At 41.6% G+C, this 25,655-nt stretch overlaps 1 protein-coding gene across 1 annotated transcript in view; it reads left to right on the top strand.

Moving 5' to 3' along the window:
- ryr1b (ryanodine receptor 1b (skeletal)) overlaps positions 1-25,655 on the top strand; it is a 68,242-nt gene continuing 42,587 nt past the window's right edge. The window contains exons 1-39 of the mRNA XM_088428281.1: positions 1-75; positions 1,239-1,305; positions 8,655-8,777; positions 8,918-9,040; positions 11,587-11,661; positions 11,728-11,806; positions 12,435-12,547; positions 12,632-12,731; positions 12,834-12,930; positions 13,628-13,702; positions 13,975-14,131; positions 14,446-14,610; positions 14,696-14,817; positions 15,073-15,259; positions 15,412-15,547; positions 15,625-15,720; positions 15,992-16,110; positions 16,191-16,324; positions 16,919-17,160; positions 17,260-17,452; positions 17,588-17,804; positions 17,972-18,076; positions 18,234-18,337; positions 18,526-18,609; positions 18,696-18,855; positions 19,704-19,851; positions 19,951-20,156; positions 20,268-20,442; positions 20,596-20,804; positions 21,201-21,547; positions 21,911-22,046; positions 22,169-22,329; positions 22,539-22,701; positions 23,013-23,099; positions 23,171-23,397; positions 23,502-23,946; positions 24,236-24,799; positions 25,166-25,366; positions 25,512-25,623. Coding sequence (XP_088284407.1) covers positions 1,258-1,305; positions 8,655-8,777; positions 8,918-9,040; positions 11,587-11,661; positions 11,728-11,806; positions 12,435-12,547; positions 12,632-12,731; positions 12,834-12,930; positions 13,628-13,702; positions 13,975-14,131; positions 14,446-14,610; positions 14,696-14,817; positions 15,073-15,259; positions 15,412-15,547; positions 15,625-15,720; positions 15,992-16,110; positions 16,191-16,324; positions 16,919-17,160; positions 17,260-17,452; positions 17,588-17,804; positions 17,972-18,076; positions 18,234-18,337; positions 18,526-18,609; positions 18,696-18,855; positions 19,704-19,851; positions 19,951-20,156; positions 20,268-20,442; positions 20,596-20,804; positions 21,201-21,547; positions 21,911-22,046; positions 22,169-22,329; positions 22,539-22,701; positions 23,013-23,099; positions 23,171-23,397; positions 23,502-23,946; positions 24,236-24,799; positions 25,166-25,366; positions 25,512-25,623 — 6,235 coding nt within the window. The 5' untranslated portion in view covers positions 1-75; positions 1,239-1,257. The remainder of the gene's footprint in view (positions 76-1,238; positions 1,306-8,654; positions 8,778-8,917; positions 9,041-11,586; positions 11,662-11,727; positions 11,807-12,434; positions 12,548-12,631; positions 12,732-12,833; positions 12,931-13,627; positions 13,703-13,974; positions 14,132-14,445; positions 14,611-14,695; positions 14,818-15,072; positions 15,260-15,411; positions 15,548-15,624; positions 15,721-15,991; positions 16,111-16,190; positions 16,325-16,918; positions 17,161-17,259; positions 17,453-17,587; positions 17,805-17,971; positions 18,077-18,233; positions 18,338-18,525; positions 18,610-18,695; positions 18,856-19,703; positions 19,852-19,950; positions 20,157-20,267; positions 20,443-20,595; positions 20,805-21,200; positions 21,548-21,910; positions 22,047-22,168; positions 22,330-22,538; positions 22,702-23,012; positions 23,100-23,170; positions 23,398-23,501; positions 23,947-24,235; positions 24,800-25,165; positions 25,367-25,511; positions 25,624-25,655) is intronic.

Here is a 25,655-nt window from a genome sequence, read left to right as displayed (position 1 = left end):
TACCCCAAACGCTTTCCCCTTGCCGCAGTAGGAGATGGAGGAGAGGATAACAGATACCAGATGGATCCCGAGCAGGTAAGGACGTGTTTGAGTGTCCGTGTGTCTCCATACGTGTGCGCGTGCATGTGGTGCATCTGCGTGAGGACTTTGCCAATGACAAGCATGCAGGTCCACCTTTCCTAAATGCTATGTATATTCCAATGTTTCCCAACCCTTTTTGAGCCAAGGCCCATATTTTATATAAGAAAAATCCCTCCCATACAACAGAAATGACCCATTTGCTGGTACTGTTCTCAAATTCACCTATTCATGTGTTCTGGGGAACGTGTTGTGAACTATTTGCTGCAACTCACCTATTTGCATTGCGTTTTTTCTGTAACGCCCTAAGCTGCCACAAGATGCCGCCAAAACCCCTATATAATTGGAAAGAGATAGTTGATGTCAAGAAAGTCTGCTTAATTTACGTTTTGACTTTTTATGTTGGGCAGACGTCAAGTCCGTCCCTTCTCGTTTTAATTACTTCTACTCTGGGGCTGGTTTTCATCTTGCATTCACTCACGTGTGAGTGATTAAAAATCTTCACTTTTTACTTGTCCCTACACACTCTTTTGCAGACCACTAAGCTGTTCTGTTAATCTTGTGTATTTGAATAAAAGAAACCCTAAAGGACAATTTGTCTTTGCAGACTATACAACTAATCTCCACCACATTTATTTATAGTTTAAACTGCTAGAATTGCTAATTGCAAATTGGCATCGATTATTTTTCTTTTGGGAGTGTTCTGGGTAGTGAAAAAAAGAGCCTGTCTTAATTGATTCTCGTCTTAATTTTAAGAATAAATAAGTGTGAAATTTCTATTTTACAATTGTGGATATGTACACCCTCCCCCCTCCCCCACCCCTTCAATCATTTTTTTTTTTGCCTCAGACATGATGAAGGAGGGGAGGGAGAGAGTGAGTGTGTGTCGTCGTAAATGTGTGGCACTCCTTCTTCTACAAACTTGGTGGCATGGCAAAACGGGTGCCATGCAGGGGAGGGGATGCCCCTCCCTCCCTCACGCTCTCTCGCACGGCACTTTGAGAGTCGACCCGGACGGGTGCTGTCCTCCAGCACACCCACACGCTCTGACAGTGAAAGACACTGGCAGAAACGGAGAGAGGGGGAGAAGGGGGAGAAGAGGAGATAAAACAAAGCTAGAAGAAGAGAGAAAGCTAAGGGATCTTGTCTTGTCTTTGGAGGTGCTGCCAGTAACGAAGGATGGCGGAAGGGGGCGAAGGAGAGGAGGAGATCCAGTTCCTGCGAACGGTGAGTCCGCCTTACTTTTCACTTTTCTGCAAGACTGGAAATGGCCAAAAAGTGTTGAGAACGATCCCAGGCACGTCACTTGATCCAATCAGCAGTTCAACCTGTTGGTACATCCCAAAAAAAGGAAGTTAAGTTCTTGTCATATTTACGAGCTTCTGTCTTACTCATTTTGACCCACATAAAAAAATGACTTAAGTCATGAATGGGAGTTAATGAGCTAAACTTGGCATTGTGCTGTAGCAGAATCAATATCCAATAACATGACACAAGAGATATTGATTATTCAATGTATTCAGATCACAAGTGATTACAGATCACATTTGTTTGAAATTGGCTGTGTCAAGTTTTGCCCTGGACAACCAATAAGAGGACAGAAACTGCTGATGTCAATGAGAATGGGCTAGCTGAACAAATCAAAAATCTCACTAAAATGGTTAAAGGTACAATGATCAGCATTACTGTTTTCTGGCGGCACATATAGTTGAAGCTGCAATCTCATTGGACAACACCAAAAAATAAATAATCACTGTAGCAAGCCTGTGTGGACAGACAGACAGACAGACACACAGACAGACAGACAGACAGACAGTGGCTGGTGCATCTGTTAGCATGGTTCTCTATTTTTATCCAAAGAAAGCAGAGCCTGAGTGAGGAAGCTAAAGGGGCTGGAGGAGTCTGAGTAGTTAGCGTCTAGCAAAAGAGACAGCTGATATAGTGGATGCGTCCATGTCACACTCAATGGGGGGGGGGGGACCCCCCAAAAAAGACCCCAAAGTGCTGACCTGTTCGGTGTTTTCCAAAAGCTGAGGAGAGGATGCTTGAGGAGTCTAGCGGCCAGATGTTAGAGTCAGAGTGGAATCTCCAAAGGCTTTTGGTGGGCTTCTGATGTGTGCCGCGAGCTTCATGATGAAAGTGGTGGCGCTTTTTATGAATTTTTAATACATGGTGCGCTTCAAGTTCAACGGCGCAGTGAAGGTTCAAGGGCCAAAAACTCCTGAGTCTCTTTGAACTCCCATTGGTTTAGTCCTTGTCACATGGTCTATTATGGAGTTTAACGTCAACTGTACAGTACTATGTAATGTAATGAAACTTGCACTCATAATGCTTGGAAAAATTTCTGGCAGACCTTTGTACAGTATTTAAAATTGTATGTTTTATTCTACTATCGCATCAACTAAGGGGCCTTAAAAAAACTAAATTGGTGACAGGATATGCTAAACATTAGCATTAGCATTGATGCCACAAACTGTTTTGATTTGGATACTATTCGCATAAAAAAACAATATTATGTGAATGTGTTTCCTATTATATTCGTGTATTATAAATCGTGCATATAAATATTAATACGTTTATCATTTATATTCATTTACATCAACTCATTCAATGCCAGGGACGTATTTCCATGTTTTTTTAAGAGGGATCAGACTTTCAATCTCCGATGCTTAAGTAATGATTTAATAGCTAAGTATTTAAAAATTAAGTAGCGATTTAATACTTAAGTATCTGGGATTTAATGTCCGGACTCTTAAAAATCGTGAAAATACGTCTCTGGCATTGAATGAGTTAATTTATATCCACACACCATCTCTGGTTAATAGAGATGTTAAACAGCAGCTAGGTCAATAAGACTTGTGTACTAATGGCTAGTTGAACCCATATCCAATATTGATAACGGATAGATCTAGCATGTCGATTTTACTTTTGAATATTGCCTTTCGTCATACCTGCTGTTGTTGAATATTTTTTTAACAACATCACTTGATCAAGTCTCATTCAAGTTAAAAAATAAACGAAAGCCCGCGCCATATCGAATTGATAACTACATAGGACAGTATGTACTCTAGGCTGCAATATCGGTATCGTATCGGAAGTGAAAACATTTTTACACCGCTACTCACTTATTGCATTTGCATTAGTGTTTTAAGCAGAGACGTAACTAACCCACAAATCAGCTAGCTTATTCCTTTGCACGTTTTTAGAAAACAATCATAACAACCCAAGGAAAAAAAAAAAAAGACACTTAAAGTGACATTTTATCCAGATTTGCTTATGAATGGTAAGTAAAATAATCCGCATTGTATTCATACAACCGCCTCCTCATTTTTTTTTCTGAGGAAGTAAAAGCTGTGTCACTGTTAGCACTGTATGCCTCGCGCGGTCCACAGACGCTTTCAAGTTGTGTTTGAGTTTCAGTCTATAATTGAAGCCTCTTTTTATAGTTTGCCACTATAAGTGTGCGCCCTAGAGGGAGAAGCTAGAGCAGGCAATGGCCTACTTGCTAGCATCTTTTGGGACATATCCCTAAGTGTGTGTGTGCGTGTGCGTGTGTAAACACCTTTTATAAATTGACCTTAGAAGCATCTTGAGGGGAAAGGTTTGCATGTTGCACATACAGTATGTGCAAGTATGTCAACAACGTAACTGTTAGGTGTTACTTTCACTGCATGCAGAATTTCAAACTATAAGCCGCTACTTTTTTCGCTTGCTTTCAACCTTGTGGTTTATATTCCGGTGTTCCAGCCACCAGAGGGCAATCTCCTGGTAAACAAAGGGAGACAGAAGGACACGCTGTCAACATTTTCATTTTGAGTTTGAACCGCTATTTTAATAGCCACTAGGGGGCATTCTCCTCTAGTAAACACAAACAGGGATGTTACTGTTGTGTTGGTGCAGTAGTCTTAATTCAAAACATGCTGGCATGTTCAGTCTGTGTTGAGGGGCATGATGTTGCTGTATCCGAACAATTTGAAAGTTTTAAATAAAAACAACAATTTAAAAAAACTTCCATGTACCATCTGCTTAAATACCTGATGTTACAACCTGCAGTTTATAGTCCGGTGCGGCTAAACTCAAAATTCTTTTGCATATTTGTGGGTGCGGTTTATACTCTGGTGCAGTCAGAAAAATAAGGTAAGTTTTTTCTTGTGTTATTATCTGAAGGAGTTTTGTGTGTGTCCTTATGTAATAATGTGTTTTAGTTGAGCCACAGTACAATAAATATGTACGTTAATCCCCACCATCAATCCCTCCTCTCCTTGGCGTGATGACATTTTCATCTTCATTACTCAGACACTGCAGCGTTTTGTCTTTGCGTAAGCTGTTAAAGAAAAAAATACTCATAAAAAAATCATTTGACTGAGATGTGGATGCTGGCTTGATCCAGAGGATTTTGCTGGGAAAGCGGGGCTTGAGAAGCGTTGAGCCCAGCAGATGAACACGTGCATGCACACACACGACACCTGTTGTTGCGTCAGTGTTACATCATTTACACAATGAACAGGTGGGCTTCTCTGTCTGACACCAGGCTGATGAGATAATTGCCGTGGCATCTTGCTAAAGAGAGTCAACACTAGAGCCTGATTGATATGGATTTTTTAAAGTCCCTGCTGATTCTAATACTTCCTAGAATATTGTGCAGATTATTGCTTAATCAGCCAAATGATTAAAAAAAAAAACATAGATTGCCTGATGTTTGACTATTTGACCTAGCTGTATAAATTTCCGACATGAGTACAAAGTATTGATTTACTGGCTTTCTGGTTCATTGTCATCCATTTGAATTTACTGGTTGTCCTGAACTCGGTCGTGCTCCTAAAATGAGTTGCTCTCTCCCCTGAAGCCAGCGACCGAGTATCTGCTGGTCAGCAGAAGAAGGCAACGTGATCTCGACAGGTGCAGCCACCGAAAATAGTCGAAGCGGAGTGAAGGGCTACGGCCCGTAGCGCAGGGGAAGATCTGATGGAGCATAGAAAGAGCGAGAACAGAATGCATCATACTGCTCGCTGACGCATTTCAAAAGAGAAAGAGAAACTGTAACAATGTTTCAGCTCCATTAGGATTTTTTTCTTTGCTTTTTGGAAGCAGCATGCAGCACAACCTTTTAGTCACCTCTATGTGATGCATCACGGTAGTTCACCGCTAGATGAAAAATGAAATAAAAAACATAATAGTGACTAACACCTTCCCCTTATTTAACTCTTTCACTCACTCCCTAATACGCTTTCACACATTTTTTTAGGAGTCTAGAAATTCAATAGCTGATATATATTAATATGTATTATTTCCATTTTTTCTATGTAGGGCTTGAAGAGGGTCTAAAATAAGATGTTACGCTTTGTACTTGCTTGTATTAATAGTAAAAACCAGGTGTACATGAATGCATTCAGTCACATGAGATTTTTAAAGGCTCATGCAGATACCAGCAAATCCAATTTGTTGCTTTTTAATCCAGAGACATGAACAGAACAGGCTTCTTTTCAGATTAAGAGCAAATGAATTAGAATGTGAAGCAATGTATTGGTAGACTGTGCTCAAGCGGCTCCTTTGCAAAAGCTTACATGCCTTTATTTTGTTAAGTTTTATACAGGGATGGGTAAGCATTATTGCAGTATTGTTGCCAGGCAAAAACCTAGTCATTTACAATGACATGTAAATGCTAAGCAGAAAAATGCATGGTCGACTTTGTCCCTTTCATTCTTTGCCTGTACTGTATATACAGAAGAATGTACCCACAAAATTCCAGCTTTTATGGGCAGTCAAAGGTGCAGCGTACCTACCAGAGCTTGACGTCGGTGTTTATGTTGCGAATGAGAAACGCAAAGTGTAGCATGGCTGTCACAACTTGCTACGCATGGTGCTGACTTCTTACTCCATTTGAGGGCTTTACATGGCTTTCAATGTCAGTTAATCGCATTGTCTCCACATGCTCCGCATGCTTGCGCTCATCCAACAGGGGTGTGAGTAAGACCTGCTACACGTAAGGATTTTTCACCCTGCGTCATTGCTAACAGATGGGAATACTGGACATCAAAATGCAGCAATTACAATTCCATCATTAAATGTAGCTATCGGATTCCTGCTCAGTACTCTTATTGATTCTTAATTGGTGAGGAATATAATACAGTTTTATAACTAGGTTGTTTAGCTTTAACTTGTTAATATCTTTGAATTTGGAGAATAATGGAGCATATCCAATATACAATCGTAATTTTTAAGAGTAAACAAAGAAAAGTAGTTCACTTTATTTCTCAAGAGTCTTGTCTAGAGACAAAAAATCTGATTGCAGAGTTTGCATGGCGTACGAGATATTGAGTCCCTATTGGTCAGGTGAAAACAAAATATTTGGGTTTTTAAACGGAGTTGACGACAAATTTAAACATTGAGACTGAAAACAGTCAAAGGAAAGTTCTGTGTCTAATTTTTATTGACACAATATCGGATCTCTAGTTTTTTTCACTGTACAAGAGTATGTTTCCTAATATATGATGCATGGACATTTGAAAATATTTACTGTTGTAAATATTTTTTTTAGACAAATAATGCATTTTTGGATGACAAAAAGACCTACAAAGCATGCTGTGTCATCCGTGTCAATAAATTTTCTCAAATTTTTCAGCAAATTGCTGCACTTCAAATCTTTTCTGTTAGACTAAAGTAATTTAAATTAGGTTTTTAGGTAATTTAGATTTCTTGTTTTTGTCTTCTTTTTTTGTTGATAAGGATACAGTCTAATGTAGAGCTATAATTATTTTTACCAATTTCACAGACAAATTATATTATTTAGAGGTGGCATGGTTAAAAATCTTTTGTGCTTCTTGTGAGATCTTAACATAAAAAAAAATAAATCAATTTTGATTTACCTTGATCTAAAACGAAGCCAGACATAAAACAAAGGATGGTGATGAGTACTTCTTAGAACGTGTTGTCTGGGGCTGGCCCAGTGGGTCAATCGGGCGATAACCTGGACATCCTGACCTTCACTCAGAAACTTCTCGGCCCTTTCCAGCATGGCGCGATTATCAAATAATCAGGGCGTGTGTTTTGGCCCTGCCGCAAAGTGTCAACCTTCAAATGCGGAAGGCAGCCTCTATTAATAAAGTGATGAGTTAAGCTTCAGAGTTTTCACGGCCTTTGTGCCAGCAAGCTTTCCATGTGGTCAATTTGGACCACATTTCCTTGGTGCGCTTGTCATTCATTTGTTTTGGGGAGACATGCTTAGATGTTTGTGGTCTCACTTTGGTTTTACAATAAACTTCAAGCTCCTTTATTTAAAAAAAAAAGCCAAAACTCTCAAACTGCTTCTTATTTTGAATGTCGCCTGCCTGCAACCAATTTTTGCAAATTGAGTCATTTGTACGTCAAGGTGCAATCTCGCCATTGATGTTGCTGGTGTGCGTGGGCGCAATACTCCGCTCAAGAGGCGAGCAAACGTTCCGAAGCTGAGGAGGGATAGATGATCGTGTGTTTGAGAGGGGACACTCTTTGGCAAAAGCAACTTTTACGAGGTCACCCGTCTGAGTCACTTTCCATTTTCCCGCTGTGCGTCATAAACATGCAAACGCCCTCGACCTTGCTTTGAAACGGATGGCCCTGTACTCAAAACTCTGTGATAACGCTCCAAATCTGAAATGTCCTTACGCTGAGGATAACGGCAAAAGTGACGAATGAGAGCAGAAGTGAGCGAGAGGAACGTGAGTCAGGTTAAGTGGCGGATCTTCTTGCTTGTTTAATAGCTGAGTGCAAGCAACAGCTGAGAATGCCGAGTGTCAGGTGGGGAGGGGGGGGGGGGGGGGGGTGATTTGACAGGGGAGGGAGTGTTTATCGCTTGTCTTTTGCACCAGTCAAATTACCATCTGTTAGCGCTCCACTTGGTACTTGCACAAACTTTGCTTCCTTCTTTCACCCACGTCACAAAAAACCCCAAACCAAAACAGTACAATCTAACTATGAGGTATGTTCGATTCCCCCAAAGAAAGAATAAGTTCATCCCAAGTCATTTTTTTTATATACAGTAAACATGCTGCTATTCATATTTTTGTGCTTCTCCCGTAAGGCCCACTGATCGTTAGAGCTCATCGATCCCTTGTCTAATTAGGTTAACTATTGTAATCAGGAGACAAATGACTGATTACACCTAACAGAGTTTTTAATGGATGTCTTTGCCATGTTTACTTATGGTAAATAAAGTCATTTGCATTTTTTTCAAGAGTAATTTTGTCAGAGGAGTTTAACTTCAAATTATGTTGCAGGTGTATGTTTATGTGTGATAGACCAGCCGTTCTCAAATGAGGTATGAGTACCTCTGAGTTTATATGAAAATTTAAACAGGGTTCCGCAGGCATCATCAAATCTCAATTAATGGCGTGACAAAAACTATACACTTTACATTACAATGCATCACTTTTCAAATTAAGAGCAAATTAATTGTAATTCACGCAGTAGGATTTCAATTGGTAGGCCCAGGTAACATGAGATATGAAGGAAACATGGAAGGTCTCCACTTCCGTGTCAACAATTTTGGTAATGCCATTGTTTTGATCAACTCATTTTTGTGTACCCCACTTGTACAGGATGACCAAGTGGTTCTGCAGTGCACCGCCTCCATCCTGAAGGATAAACAGATTAAACTCTGTCTGTCCTGCGAGGGCTTCGGGAACCGCCTTTGCTTCCTGGAGACTACGTCCAACGCCCAGGTATCTGATTGTTCACATCGAGGAATCGTTTCCGCTGATTTCGTTAAGTCCGGCTCAGTTCAACTCATGTAATCCTTGTTCCTAGATTTTGCTTCCTTAGTCTCCGACCTGGTGATTATTTGTGTTTTTTTTCTTCCCAGAATGTGCCTCCAGACTTGGCAATATGCAACTTTATTCTGGAGCAGTCACTGTCGGTGCGCGCCCTGCAGGAGATGCTGGCCAACACGGTGGAGATGACCGAGGTAGGCAGACATCGAACAAAAGTTGCAATGGTGCCCAGGTTCTCACAAAATATTTTCGTATTTCCAAAAATAGTGTGCTGAAGTGTAAAGAGAACGCTACACTATTTTAGGAAACACGGTATTTTGACTATTTAGCATTCACTTTTCGGAAAATTGCAAAAAATTGCATACAGATTTATGCTTGGTTTTTAATGGTATTTGGACACCCTCCCCCCCAGGCAGTCGATTTGGACAAATGGGTATGTCTGTGAGCATTTATTTACTCTTATCTGTTGTTGACATTTCCTGTGACGTCTTCATGTTGCACATCTTGTATTGTACTTAAGATTTGTCAGTCACGTTTATTGTTTTTGTGTTAAACTTAATGCGTAGTATATTGATTACTTGGTGGAGTTCTTCCGTTGATGATGTTAATGTTATTGTCAACTTCAAGTCAGCTCACATCATAGCAACTACAGCAAATTTTCAGTTTATTTTAACCCCTACTACTACAAACAGTGCCAAGTAAACTAATTATCACTGTTCACTGTTGTGACATATTCAAGATTCAAGAGTTTTATTGTCATGTGCATAGCAATACTGCACATTGAAATTCTTATTCTGTTCATTTTCCCGGGCAAGCTACATTTCACAATCGAGCAAATAAAAAAGTAGGCAATAAAACAAAACAAAAAAAACAGTAAGACCAATAAGGGCAATAATGATGAACCACTAATAAATTAATAGACATTTTATGAGTATGATAGTACAAAATATCATGCAGTGCCAAATATTATATATTTAGCAGCTTTCCTGCACTGTGCAGAATTTGTAAGGTGCACATGTATGTACGGTTAAATGACTGGTGTTGAGTCTGATTAATGCGTGAGGGATTTGTTGTTTGCCGACCCCTTGCAAACCAAAACAGCAGCGCACACAACAGTCTCTCCGATAAATTCATGCGGAGTTTTGTCTCATATTTCGCATGACATATTCTTGAGTTTTCTTTCTGAGTTATGAAAAGCGGTTTAATAATCTGATACGCGGTAAATGTGATAAATATGCAAAAACAAGTCTTGACTTACTATGGCAATAATCAAGTTATTACTCGAGTTAATCTTGCTCAATTTGGAATACAGATATCTTCTGATTGTGGTTGCAAAATGATGCTAGCAATTTCTTTGCATAGTCATTGTTTTGCCAGAATCACATCTAGCTAACGTGCGTTACCCTTCATGCACATTCCAAATAGAATAACAAAACAAATAGAGGCAATATGGCGGCTTATGCAACGTAAGCTCTCCATTTGCACCATTAGCTCCATGTCGGGCATCCCAGATGAGGATTAGCAAGGCGAGTCGGAGGTTGAGAATAGCATGGCATGCGGCCCAGTGGTGTGTCCTGCCCACCTCTGTCCTAGGAGCAACAAGACACCCCCAGAGCCTCTCCAACACACATAGTGACAAAGATAAGCACCACCACCTGTTCTGACCAACTTAGCGCCAACGCTAACCGGAGCTAACAGTATGGCGATGGTACTTGACATACCTGCCCTCCGTGTGATCCTTGTGGATTAGGAACAGTTAACCCTGCGTAAAAGTCTATTGTTGTCACCCTATTGGTGGGGCTAAATTGTTTTTTTAAACAATGAGTCCTTTTATCATATTGAGAAAACAACTTGGATTGAAACGTCTTATTCATGTAAATATTATTATAATTATCAACAACGACGATTGTTATTATATTTTATACAGTATTATTATTTTATAAATAGTGTGTCTGTATAACTCATGAACTTTGCTCGTTGCTGGAAAAAAAACCCCACATTGCTCTCCTGTCTTATAGTTACGTATATGTCCATTTTGTTTCCATTCTTTGTAGGGCCCGATTGGCTAGCCAATCAAATCGGCCTTTCAAACATCGACCAAAAAGAATGGGACAGTTGGATGATATTTTTCGTTTATTTTTAACACGATAAATTTTCACCGCTATGCACTCTAACAACGGACAAGTTGTTAACATTGGTGTCATTATTTTTACGTATAAATCCCGTATACACATAAATCTTGTATCCTTAAATATATATTAGGAAATTCTGTGTACCTGTCATTCAAAACAAAAATTAAAAAATATCCTTCAAAGTAATGATTAGGTGAAAAATGCAAGGAAGATGTGCAAAAAAAAAATCATGAAATACATACCGGAACATAAATTAAGCATACACGTGTTAAATATAACAACTATTCAACTACTAAATTAAACATGCAATGCAGTCAGGGAAGCTAAAGGGAACTTTTTTATTTTAACAATATATTTACTGTTGAATACTGCTATATGCAGGGTTTAGGGAACAGGCCAACTCGAGAACAGTGAAAATCCCTATATAATTGACACCTATTGAAATGCATTGGGAAGAAACAAACGCTATATTATTCATTATCCATCCATCCATTTTCTATAGCCGCTTATCCTCACAAGGGTCGCAAGCTTGCTGGTGCCTGTCCCAACTGGTTTCGGGCAGTAGGCAGGGGACACCCTGAACTATCCACTTTTTAAGATGTTGCTTTGCTTGCCTGTCCTTTCCCCAGTCCTCTCAAGGTGGCGGTCATCGCACCTTGCTGTATGGCCACGCCATCCTTCTCAGGCACAATCATTCGGGCATGGTAAGTTAAAGACTCGTTAATTATCATGCTTGATGTCAAAGTTGTAAATCCAGAATCTCTCTCTAGTACTTGAGCTGTTTGACCACATCTCGCTCGCTCACAGACAAGCTGGCTTTTGACGTGGGCCTACAAGAAGATTCCACTGGTAAGTTGAAATTTTTGTTTGATTTTAGTTAACCTCCTCCTATTAACTGTTTACATTTTTGAGCATAATATATCATCTAAGTGAAATATCAAAACTGTTGTCAGAACTTTCCATGTTTGGAAGGACACACTGACTCTCACAGTGTGTTGCTGTGTATTCCACCAATTTGAATTTCTGTAATCTGCACACTATTTATTTTTAATGGTAATAATGCCAGATAGGTTTAACCCTTGTGCAGTATTTTGGCCAATCTTTACATCAAAAGGTATGCATCAAAGGGAAAGCATTGAAAGAAGACACTAGGGAGCTGAAATTTCACCCAGATGGTGACAACATGTCAAAATTAAACATGGCACAACCACTTTAGTTGTCACACTATCAGGATTTTCATAGGCTAAAATATTGCAAGAACAATGTGGAAGAAAATGACCAAAAAATGGTTAAAAAAAGTATTGAAGTATTTTGGGATCTCAGTTTTTTGTATAATCGCAGTTTAAATAACAGTGTGACAGTGGTCACCATCTTTTTTCATTATCTAAAAAAAAAAGTGGACTGAAGACGTTAAATGCATCTATAATCCTACACAAGAAATAAATTCAACAATAAATCTAAATTCTTTTCCATGCAGGCGAGGCGTGTTGGTGGACCATTCATCCTGCTTCCAAGCAGAGGTCCGAAGGTGAGAAGGTCCGAGTTGGGGACGACCTCATCCTTGTCAGCGTGTCCTCTGAGAGATATCTGGTGAGAGTCATCAAAATATAAACATGTTATATTTTTGTTGTTGATTTATTTTTTGCCAAAAACTGATCATCTGTCCTCTCTCAGCACCTTTCGTACGCCAGTGGAGATCTGATGGTGGACGCCTCTTTCATGCAGACTCTGTGGAATATGAATCCCATTAGCTCTGGATGTGAACTTGCTGAAGGTGCAAAAACACAAACACAGGCATATAAAAAAAAGAAGATATAAAACAAGTTTTTGCTGTTCTGCTTGATAGGTTCAAGCTTGTCACATCTCTGTTTTTCAGGCTACCTGACAGGTGGTCACGTTCTCAGGCTATTCCACGGACACATGGACGAGTGTCTGACCATCGCCACTCCAGAGGAAGGAGAGGAGAAGCGCAGGTGAAGCAGCGGAAAATCCAGTTTGCTTCATTTTTGTCTAACCTGTTTAGCCTGGAATGGGGCTCCTCCCACCTATGGAACCTTCTGAAGGTTTCTGTGTTTCCCCAAATTCGGGTTTTTGAGTTTTCTGCAGTAAAATAACGCAATAAAGGACCACATAGCTGTCAAGCAATATTCCTGATGCAAAACAAATAAAATGAGCATGGAATTCATGTTTGCAAAAACCCAACAATGATAATAAATTTACAACAATATTTGCTGTTTTGCTACATAATGTTTTCACTGCGTTTATTGCATGACAAATTTTACACCCCGTGCAACACTTTATTTGCAGCAGTTGATTTTAAAGTGTTGTATAGATACAGATAAGATGAGTATCGTGGAATTGACTATCACAGAAAATTGCCATTAACTTTATGTGATCTTAAAAGGGAAATTTGTGCCAAAGGCACCAGTGGTATTTGTACTTGGTATCAGTGACTTCTTAAGAATTGAGTATTGAGTCCTGGTATTGGTCTGAAAAAAAATATTTGACACATTCCTAGTTATTACTATTTTCCAAAATACATATCTTTTTATTGTTCACATACAGTATATTATTTTTTCTCTGGGTTTAAGCTTAATAAGCAGCATTTTTATTTTTTCATCTTCCTATTACCTCATGTCTCTTCTTGAATTATATGTGTGTGTTACCCAGAATGGCTCACTACGAAGGCGGCGCTGTATGCAGCCAAGCACGTTCACTGTGGAGGTTGGAGCCTTTGCGAATCAGGTGATTACTATACATAACAACACAATATAACGTAACTTAAGAAGAAATGAAAATCTTGCAAAGATGACAATTTATGCGATAATTGATGAGAATCATTTGGGACTTTTTACTTGGCAAAAAGCTGTCATGTTTGGAGGGGTAATTGTTTTATAAGGTTTATTTTTTTCGTGCACTGGTTCACAAGTTCATGGACCCACTTTGTCCAGTTCCCCCACTTTGTGAAGCAGAGCATTAAAATGCGTTTTGTGAATGTTTTGCTCTTTTGCCTCTAGTTGGAGCGGTAGCCACTTCAAGTGGGGGCAAGCTTTCCGTATCCGCCACATCACCACAGGCCGGTACCTGTGTCTGGACGAGGAAAAAGGGCTGCTGGTAGAGGACTCGGATAAAGCCAACACCAGGGTGTCTGCTTTCTGCTTTCGCGCCTCAAAGGTATGATATGACTTTTTTTTTCATGCTGTGTTTGTCATATGCGATTCACAAAAACTATTAGAAGTAATACAGGTGACCTTAATTTGGTTTTCTCCAAAGTTTCGTATGCATAAGTATTTAGATGCCATTCGGCTGGCTAGGCACACATACTACTGTATTTTAGAACCTGAGAATAGTGCCCCTTAGTGGGCAAAAATACACCTGCACTTCACATACATCTTTTTCGTAATACATTACATGCCTTGAGATTTGAAATACTGTATATGTGAATAATTTTTGTTAATATATGTTTCTGTTTGCTTGCCACCGAGCAGGAGAAGGTGGACGTGGCTCACAAGCGAGACGTGGAGGGGATGGGCATACCAGAGATCAAGTATGGAGAGTCCATGTGTTTCGTGCAGCATGTGTCCAGCGGCCTTTGGCTCACATATGCCGCGCTGGACGCCAAAGCTGCGCGTCTGGGAATGATGAAGAGGAAGGTGTGCTTATTTATACGGTTCAAATTTTGAACATGGAAGGTGATATAAGATCACTGATATTCAATGATGTCATCTTTGCTTTCAGGTCATCCTCCACCAAGAAGGACACATGGACGATGCCCTTACTGTTTCTCGCTCCCAAACTGAGGAGTCTCAAGCAGCTCGTATGATTTATAGCACCATGGGTCTCTTCAGGCAGTTTATCAAGTAGGTGCATCAACCCATCAACTTCATAATAAAGAGTTTTTTCACAGTAATTGCTCCCACCCCCAAATCTTATTTTTTAAAACGTTTTAGAATGTATTAAAGTTGAATCTGAGTTGCCTTATCTTTTTTTTTTAAACATTAACACAAACGTGGTTCTGGCAGCAATTCTAGTGGACTTATTTTGAAATCAGCAAACCCGACTTGACATTTTACCTCCCAGCCCTAATCGAATCCAAATTGTTTGCCGTGTCTCAGGGGTTTGGACTCTCTGAGTGGGAAAAACAAATCCTCTGGACCTTTGTCTCTACCTCTGGAGGGCGTCATCCTCTCCCTGCAGGATCTCATCTTCTACTTCCGTCCCCCTGAGGAGGAGCTGGAACATGAGGAGAAGCAGACCAAGCTCCGCTCCCTTCGCAACCGGCAAAATCTCTTTCAAGAGGAGGTAGGACAACTGATTAAACACTTTACTTACCGGCATATGTGTAGTTAAGTGTTAAAGTCAATTATCTATTCTGTTAATGATCTACAATACCTGTTTAGACAACTTGAAAAATCTCCTCAGCTTGTACTTGTTGTCTGCATTTTCTCTGTCAGGGAATGATTACTATCGTACTGGAATGCATCGACAGGCTCAATGTGTACAACACGGCGGCCCACTTCTCCGAATTTGCAGGCGAGGAAGCAGCAGAGTCCTGGAAGGAGATCGTCAACCTCCTCTATGAGTTGCTGGGTACAAAAATCACACACACTCCATGAAGACGAACAAACATGCTTTCAACTTGATTTTTCTTCCCCTTTTTGGGAAAGCTTCATTAATCAGGGGCAACCGCTCCAACTGCGCCTTGTTCTGCGACAACCTGGACTGGTTGGTCAGTAAACTGGACCGTCTGGAGGCCTCGTCAGGTATAACACCACTAATTCGAGAAAAAACGGAGCAGGATTTTGCATTAAAAACTTGGATACGTTTGTAAATGACTGGAAAAATCATTCTATTGGCTTTAAATTTGTTCTAATTAAAAAAAAAAGAGGCATTTTTATACATATATAATATTATGACTGTAGAAAACTGATATTTTTTGGTGACAAATGGTGATTTGAATATCTGACATTTCAAAAAATACTATTTTACAATATTGTAAGTTTTTCAACGTATTTTATATAATTTAACACCTAGGTATTCTAGAGGTTCTCTACTGTGTGCTCATTGAAAGCCCTGAGGTTCTAAACATCATCCAAGAGAACCACATCAAGTCAATCATCTCCCTCTTGGACAAGCATGGACGGAACCACAAGGTGTGTTCTTGTGATTTTATACCAATTTTGTTATTACATTTTAATCATGTATCTTTGATATTTGTATGTGTCACTTTTAGGTTCTGGATGTCCTGCGCTCTCTCTGCGTGTGTAACGGTGTCGCTGTGAGGTCCAATCAGAACCGCATCACTGAGAACCTGCTCCCGGGTCGAGACCTCCTGCTGCAGACCAACATTGTAAATTACGTAACCAGGTACTGAACTGTTTCCAGTAAGGCTGGATGCCACTATCATCACCAACATTAAAATACTGTCGCTAGCCTCTCTCCCCCTAAAAAACAACAACAAAAATAAATTGATTAGATTCCTGCAGATGGCAGGCTTCACAGCCAACAAAGTCGCCACCACATCCCATTCTCCAGTTACTCCATAATAGAGGAACTAGAAAAAAAATATAAAATAAAAATGTGCGAGTTCAGATATTGCACAAACATATTACATAAACAATAATAATTGCAAAAAAAATCAAATTCTCCCTCAAGAAATTGTCTTAAGTAACCTCCATTAGATTAGACTCTAATCTAATGGAGTCAAACATCATGCGTACATCTGTTAAACTGATGAAACAGAAGGCAAACCAAAATCCTAAAAACTAAAGTAAAAAGTATCTTTCGATAAAAAAACTATAAGTATAATTCATTCCAAATATCTTGAAGTAAATGCAACTGACATGTCCGGAATTGCATTAATACTCACCTCTGTCCCTATCATATTCCCCTTTAATGATAGATTTTTGTGCTAAACATTCCTGCTCTATTCTGGATCCTCATGATCTTGTCTGCGCTCAGTGTCCGGCCAAACATCTTCTTGGGCACGTGCGAGGGTTCCACACAATACAAGAAGTGGTACTACGAGATGATGGTGGACTACGTGGAGCCCTTTGTGACGGCGCAGGCATCACACCTTCGTGTGGGCTGGGCCATGACCGAAGGCTACAGCCCCTACCCTGGAGGCGGGGAGGGCTGGGGAGGCAACGGCGTGGGCGATGACCTTTATTCGTATGGCTTCGACGGCCTCCACTTATGGTCGGGTAAGAGCACATGCGTCAAAACCGGATTCGGCCTTCTATGTGGTTTTCTGTTGGTGATCTGTGATGAAAACAATGACCTGTTGTATTCTGTTCAACCAGGCACGGTTGCACGCCAGGTGGCTTCACCCAACGCTCACACTCTAGCTGCGGACGATGTGGTCAGTTGTTGTCTGGATCTAAGCGTGCCTAGCATCTCCTTCCGCATCAACGGACACCCGGTTCAGGGCATGTTTGAAAACTTCAACGTGGATGCACTTTTCTTCCCCGTCATCAGCTTCTCAGCGGGTGTCAAGTAAGAGCAATGCTTATTAGGCTGTTATGTGATTGGCTGATGACCACTCGAGGGTGAAACTGGCCACTCGCATAAAGAAAGCTAGGCTTGGTTCCATCTTACTTACCACCCTATTGAGAATAAGCTGTCTTCCAGAGCTCGCTTCCTCCTGGGCGGGCGCCATGGAGACTTCAAGTTCATGCCTCCTCCGGGCTACGCCCCGTGCTACGAGGCGCTGCTGCCAAGGGAGAGGATGCGTATCGAGCCCATCAAAGAGTACAAGCACGACTTCAGCGGCATACGGAATCTGCTGGGGCCCACCCTGTCGCTCACCCACACCTCGTTCACCCCGTGTCCTGTGGACACAGTCCAGGTGAAAAACATCTACTGTATGTATGTATGTATGTACTGTATGTATGTGCAGTATGTATGTATGTTTGTTTGTTTGTTTGTATGTATGTATGTATGTACTGTATCCATCCATCCATCCATCCATTCATCTTCCCTGATCTACAGTATCTGATCTATCACTGGCTTTAGATTGTTTTGCCGCCGCACCTTGAGAGAATTCGAGAGAAGCTGGCAGAGAATATTCATGAGCTGTGGGCGATCACTCGCATCGAGCAGGGATGGACCTACGGGACTGTAAGTGTGCAATTGGACTCAAAATATGTGATAGTGAATACATCAATTTTTACCCAATTGGTAAATGGTCCTTAGCTACCATTTCAGGACCATTAGATTGAGGAATAACATTTTGAATATTTCTTTGGCTGATGAGTTACTGACTCATCTTTCACAGTTCAGAGATGACAACAAGAAGCTTCATCCCTGTTTGGTGGACTTCCAGAGTCTCCCCGAGCCGGAGAGGAACTACAACCTGCAGATGTCCGGAGAGACTCTTAAGTGAGCTTCTTGTTCTTTCACTTAGTTGGAAGACAGTAGACCTGAGATGCTTATTGAGTCTTTGTGACTGGGACTTTAAAAAAACAAAAAAAAAAAAACACTTGACACTCACCTTTGACTTGGGAGCTTAAGACGTGCGATTGAAAGACACTTTTATTGACATCCACCTTTCCATCATCCTCCCACAGGACTCTCCTGGCTTTGGGTTGCCATGTTGGCATGGGTGACGAAAAAGCCGAGGAGAACCTCAAGAAAATCAAGCTGCCTAAGACGTACCTTAGCTATTATTATTGTATTTTTTTACGCTTATCACAAATATTTGTCAGGTGAGGCAAAAACTGATTTGTGCCTTCTGCAGCTACATAATGAGCAACGGATACAAGCCCGCACCACTTGACCTTAACCACGTCAAGTTGACACCCAACCAGAACCAACTTGTGGAAAAACTGGCGGAAAACGGGCACAACGTTTGGGCAAGGGATCGTGTACGACAAGGGTGGACGTACAGCATAGTGCAGGCAAGAAATTTTAATTTTGTAAATTAGTAGTCCACTTGGTGAAGCTGTGTTGAATTCTTCACTCTATTTTGATAAAAGATCTTCAAGCTCTCTGTGTCTTCCAGTATTGTTTGAATAGCAATTTTTATTAGATGTTGGTAAAATTGCCAGCAATAGATTATTTAAAAAGGTAAATACTCAAATTCTCAGTATACCTTTTCTTATTTGTCCGACCATAAGCCACAACTCTTTTTCTCATGATTTGAGCTCCACGGTTTATAATCCAGTGCGTCTTAGTGTCAATTATGAAATAGAATCGAAAAGATTTAAATCAATGGCTGTGCTCAAAAAGAGTTTTAAAAATATAGTATTAAAAACATGAGAATGACGTATAAATTGAATACAATCTTGTATAAGTATGTGATGTGTAAATGTAATATCGGTATATATGATTGTTTATGTGAATTATGTGCAATGTGTTTATATGTTTACCAAAATATCAAAATATTGATTTTTTTCAGTTTGAACTGCCTTTTAACATTACAGTATTCTTTCGGTGCTATGTTGAAAATATCCATTCTTTTTCTATAAATATTTGAGCATATATTTCTTATAAATATGTTGGTGCTAAACATGCCGGCATGTTCAGTTGAAGAGAGCATTTAGCTGTAAGCAGGCAATTAAAAAAAGTTTTAAATAAAATTAAAATTAAAAAGAAACCTTACGTATACCATCTTTCTGTGTAAACATCTGCTGTATACCGGTGCGTCTTATTCTCTAAAAAATACAGTTGCACTCTAATAAAGATACAGTATTTTACATTTGAGTGGAAAATGCCTTTATTGCATATTTCAAAATATTTCTCTCAGGACATCCTCAATAAGCGAAACCCTCGTCTGGTGCCTTACAACTTGCTGGACGAGAGAACCAAGAAGACCAACAGGGACAGCGTCAACAATGCCGTCCGGACGCTCATTGGCTACGGCTACAACATTGAGCCTCCAGACCAGGAAAGCAGTGAGTCATTTTCACACACTTAGGCCTACCTTAGATGTTTGGTCATGTTGGTGGTATGACTTTCATCCATTAATTTTGTCTTTGCATCTTTCCATGCAGCCGGCCACGGCCTGGAAAACATCCGCGGCGACAAGGTTCGACTCTTCAGGGCCGAGCGGTCATACGGCGTCACGCAAGGGAAGTGGTATTTTGAGTTTGAGGCCGTGACCACGGGCGAGATGCGAGTGGGCTGGGCCCGTCCCAGCGTCCGCTCCGACACCGAACTGGGAGCCGACGAACTTGCTTACGTCTTCAACGGCAACAAGGTCGGTGCAACTCTTCTGCTATTGCTAAGAAGGAGTGCACATCTTCCGATTTTGAGCATTTAAGATTTTTAAATGTGAAAGAGCATGCACATGACTGTGAGGTGTTTTCAGGCCCAAAGGTGGCATATTGGCAACGAGCCCTTCGGTCGCCAATGGCAGTCCGGAGACGTGGTGGGCTGCATGATCGACCTAACTGAGATGAACATCATGTTCACGCTCAATGGCGAAATGCTGATCAGTGACTCCGGCTCCGAGATGGCTTTTAAAGAAATTGAAATCGGGGAAGGTGAGTTTCTGGTATGTTACACAGTATTTCTAAAGGATTCCAGGATTGTGTGGTAGTGATTTGGTGGAAATAGAGTCAGTTCATTTGTTTGGCTTTGGACAGAATGCAAATCTTAAAGTCATTCTCATACTTATTTGTTTTTTAACTCCTCAGGTTTCATCCCCGTGTGTGCGTTGGGCCTGTCCCAGGTTGGAAGGATAAATCTCGGCCAGAACGTCAGCAGCCTGCGCTACTTTGCTATCTGCGGCCTTCAGGAAGGCTTTGAGCCGTTCGCCATCAACATGAAGCGAGACATTACTATGTGGTTCAGCAAAAGCCTGCCCCAGTTTCAGCCTGTCCCCACCGACCACAACCACCTGGAGGTAACAGCTGATCGGCACTTTTGATTGGAAAATGTTGAACACACAGCATCACAGTTGTGGGTTTGAATGCCTGACAGCTTAAATGCAATGTTAAATGCAATTTAACTCATTCACTTACATTGGCGGATATAGACATCAAAGATCCATATTTACTGGGCTGGCAGTCTATGTTAGCTGATTGTCATTGTCTGACGGCTATTTTAACTTGTCTGGCTGTGAATGAGTTAATATATTGCTGCCTTGATGTAAAAGTTTAATTCAATACAACAGTCTCTCAAATCATATTTTATCATTAAAATGAATTGAAATGCCTTTAATTAGTTCCAGATTTACTGCTACCATAAAAAAATAGACAGATCGTAGAATCACTCGTCTTTTGTGTAATCAATCCCTTAGGTGTCCCGCGTGGATGGGACTGTGGACAGCGCCCCCTGCTTGAAGCTGACCCACAAGACCTTCGGCTCGCAGAACGCCAATACGGACATGATGTTCCTCAGGCTCAGCATGCCGGTGCAGTTCCATGAGACCTTCAAGATCCCAGCGGGTACCACGCTGCTTACCCGAGCACTCACTATTCCCGAGGACGAAGTAGTGGTAGTGGAACCCGACTCTGAGTTTGAGGTCCTGAAGAAGTCGGCCAGCCGCAAGGAACAGGAGGAAGACAAGAAGGAGCCATCGGTACCGAAGGAGATCTCAGTGGAAAATGAGAAGGATGCCATAACAGAGAAAGGAAAGAAAAGAGGGTAAGAGTAATTCCTAATTATTATCATTGCAGTAATTGCGTGCATGTTTTCATTTCAGTAGTTATGAAATCTGTGTTCTCAGTTCAATACTTTTGTGCGCATTCTGCTCCATTCTGAGATGCCACAAGACAAAAGTCCAACTTTTGAATCAGAAACAGACTACAGTTGTATTTACGGGCATTAACAGGTTTAGCCTGGTTTGTTTTTAGAAGTTAGGAGACTAGCAGAATGAGACTGAAATAATATTAGTGTGGTGATGGATTGCACTGTGTGGTTCAAACAATATACTTTATGTAGGCATTCATTACTGTATTTATTTACTTGGTCAAAGAACATTAAACAGTTCTCCTGCCTGCATCTCAGATTTTTCTTCAAAGCCAAGAAAGCGGCCATGACACCGCTGGCGCCTCCCCCCGCCCCGCCGACCGTGCCCCGTTTGGTGGAAGATGTGGTTCCCGACGACCGAGATGACCCTGAAATCATCCTAAACACCACCACTGTAAGTTACAACATCATGCTAACTATTCAACTTTTTTCTCGTAGGGTTATTAAAATACGAAATCTGCTACTTGAAGAACTATGGTACGTTTGTTCAAACATTTCTTGTCATTTTCCTTCCAGTACTACTATTCGGTGAGAATCTTTGCCGGGCAGGAGCCAACCGGCGTCTGGATTGGTTGGGTTACTCCTGACTACCATCAGTTTGATCCGACTTTCGATCTCTCCAAAGTACGGAACGTCACGGTGACTGTGGGCGATGACAAAGGCAACATACACGACAGGTTTGTTCAGCTCAAGTTGCTATTTTTTTTTTTAAGTAAAGAAATAAAATAACATTAGCCCATTTTTGACTATTCCTTCTTATGGGTTTACGATGGTGTCAAAGTCTAATGATTTTGAAAAATCATTCCCCGACACAACTTTTTTTTTTTTTTTATTCGTGACCCCAAAAGGTCTATTGAAGATTGTGATTGAAAATGTTTCTGTGCAGTATGAAGCACAGCAACTGCTACATGGTTTGGGGAGGTGACCTGGTTAGCACTCAGCAGACCCGCTTTAGTCAGGAGGACATGGTGGTTGGCTGCCTGGTAGACTTGGCCACAGGCCTCATGACCTTCACAGCCAACGGCAAGGAAATCAATACCTTCTACCAGGTGAGGAGTTGCATGTCAAGTTTCATGTTTTTCTTGTATTGTCTGTCTATATACTGTATGTTGCTGCACTGTTTGTGTTCACATATCCATTGCCTCGCACCTCCACTTAGCTACTACTTGTTAGCGCGTCTGATTTTTTTTTTTAGAATGTGTTAGCAATGAACTAAAGGGCTTAAAGGTAAATGTATTTGTTTTTTTTAATACAAAATATGACTAATTTACTCTTGTCAGTGTGTTTGATCTTGTTTAGATGTTTTTTTTTCTACTGTGTCCTGTTCCCGTGTAGTAAAAGCACACATGATCTGTCTCAGGTGGAACCCAACACCAAGCTGTTTCCCGCCGTCTTCATCCAACCTTCCAGCCAGAACATGGTGCAGTTGGAGCTGGGCAAACTAAAGGTTCGATCCCGACTCCCACATTTCTCCTCTCACTTCCCCCAAGAGTCTCCAATCCTCTCCTCTTCCTGCAGAATATCATGCCCATCTCGGCCGCCATGTTCCGCAGTGAGCGCAAGAACCCAGTGCCCCAGTGCCCCCCGAGGCTGGATGTCCAAATGTTGACCCCTGTCATCTGGAGCCGAATGCCCAATCGCTTCCTCAACCCGGAGGTGGGCAAAGTGAACGAAAAGATGGGCTGGATGGTGGAGTGCACCGAGCCGCTCGTTATGATGGCGCTGCACATCCCGGAGGAGAACAGGTGGGATCGTAGCGCTGGCCGCAGGTCAAGCTTAAGTCGACGAATTGCTCAGCTCTAACTGTGAACATGCAGTTGTTCTAAAAGTCAAATGCATGTGTGTTCAGGTGTATTGACATCTTGGAGCTTTCTGAGCGCCAGGACCTGATGAAGTTCCATTACCACACCCTCATGCTCTACTGCGCCGTGTGCGCCCTTGGAAACAACCGTGTGGCACATGCGCTGTGCAGCCACGTGGACGAATCGCAGCTCTTCTATGCCATCGAGAACACCTACTTGCCCGGTCCTCTCCGCAGCGGCTACTACGACCTCCTCATCAGCATCCACCTGGAGTCGGCCAAGCGGGCACGCCTTGGCACTAACAGGGAGTTCATCGTGCCCATGACGGAGGAAACGCTCAGCATCAACCTCTATCCGGATGCCAAAAAAGCCCATTCCCTGCCTGGTGTGGGTCTCAATACCTGCTTGCGACCTAAACTGCATTTCTCCTCCATCAACTTTGTGGGCATGGATCCTGACCTGTATACGCTTAGTCCCATTTTCCCACTGCAGGTATGGCAAATTAAACACACTGTTCCTCATTATCTTGACAAAGTGCACTCAATTACTAATTTGTCTAATCAACTGTATGTTTTCAACGTACAGGAGATGATAGAGCTTTATTGCACAAGTATAACGCAAGGAAATTAACTAAAACATAGTCTTACAAATCAAGTCAAGTATGTTTACAGTAAATTAAACTGCTTTGAATGTTGCCTGCAAACTAATGAGTTTGACTAATCATCTTTCTGCATTACAGTACTAAGTCAAACCAAAAAGTTTCTTTTTTTCCCTCATTTAGGAGTTGAAGACTCTGGCGATTAGCATGCTAACGGAGGCTGTACTAGATGGCAGCCAGGCCATGCGCGACCCAGTGGGAGGCAGCGTGGAGTTCCACTTTGTCCCCATCCTCAAGCTCATCAGCACGCTGCTCATCATGGGCATCTTCAACGACGAAGACACCAAACACATTCTGAAGATGATCGATCCCAATGTGTTCAGCGGGAAGGAAGAGGAGGAGAAGGATGCGGGAACGGAGGAAGCGAAAGGAGAAGCGGACAAGGAGAGCGAGGGGGAGAAGGAGGAGGCCGATGAGGTCGAGCCGGAGGACGAGGGCATGGGAGAGGAGGAAGAGGAGCTAAAAGCTTTGGAGGAAGGAGAACACGAGGACGGCGAAGAGGCTGAGCCGAAGGAGGAGCCCGAAGAGAAGAAGGAAGAAGGCGAGGCCAAAGGAGGAAAAATAGATGGCGAGAAGGCAGAAGAAGAGAAGGAGGCAGAGATGCTCGAGGCAGAATTAAAAGAAGAAGAAGAGGGTCTGGAGGAGGGATTGCTCCAGATGAAGTTGCCAGAATCTGTCAAACTGCAGGTTAGTCTGACAACAAGAAACACTATATAAAAAGAAACAATATAAAGGTGAGTTTTCAATCGTCTTTTGGCGTCCTCTAGTGTCCGATTTCCTTACTGCTCGCCCTTATTGCCTGACAGTGAGCAAACAATTTTAAAACTGAATTGAGGTCTGAAGAGCTGCGTTTCTGCGAGCTGCAGATTTTTAAAGACATTGACAAGTGCAAGTAGTTACGTAGGATGGGTTGCAGGTAATCTTTTATGTTAAAAACGGATAGTTGAAAGGGTTTTGTATAGAAAGGAGTGCATCAACTATGAAGCTCACTTGCATACAAATGTATTCCCGCCCAAAAAGTATTTAACGCCAAACTTTGTCCCTCCTTCTCAGATGTGCGCACTCCTGCAGTACTTCTGCGACTGCGAGCTGCGGCATCGCGTGGAGGCCATCGTAGCCTACTCGGACAACTTTGTGCACGAAATCCAGAGCAACCAGCGCGTCCGTTACAACCAGCTAATGACGGCCTTCACCATGTCGGCTGCCGAGACGGCGCGCAAGACCCGCGAGTTCCGCTCGCCGCCTCAGGACCAGGTTAGGATCTTAGGAAGAAGTAATCTAATGCAAATAACAATTGCGAACACATATTATGTTGCCTTAGATAAATCTTCATGACAAATGTAAAAGCAAATTTATTTATGTGATTCTTTTGGGATCTATATTTATTTATTACTCACAGGTTCTTATGCTGACCAATTTCAAACACAGTCCAGAGGATGAGGATTGTCCTGTACCCGAGGAGGTGCGAGATACACTGGGAGAATTTCACAATGATCTCCTTCTTCACTGCGGTGAGGACATCTGGGAACTTCTCACTTTCTGC

Source organism: Hippichthys cyanospilos, chromosome 11, assembly GCF_059441005.1.
Source record: "Hippichthys cyanospilos isolate Australia breed blue-spotted pipefish chromosome 11, RoL_Hcya_1.0, whole genome shotgun sequence".
Classification (NCBI taxonomy): Eukaryota; Metazoa; Chordata; class Actinopteri; order Syngnathiformes; family Syngnathidae; genus Hippichthys; species Hippichthys cyanospilos.
This window is presented reverse-complemented; position numbering and strand designations above follow the sequence as displayed.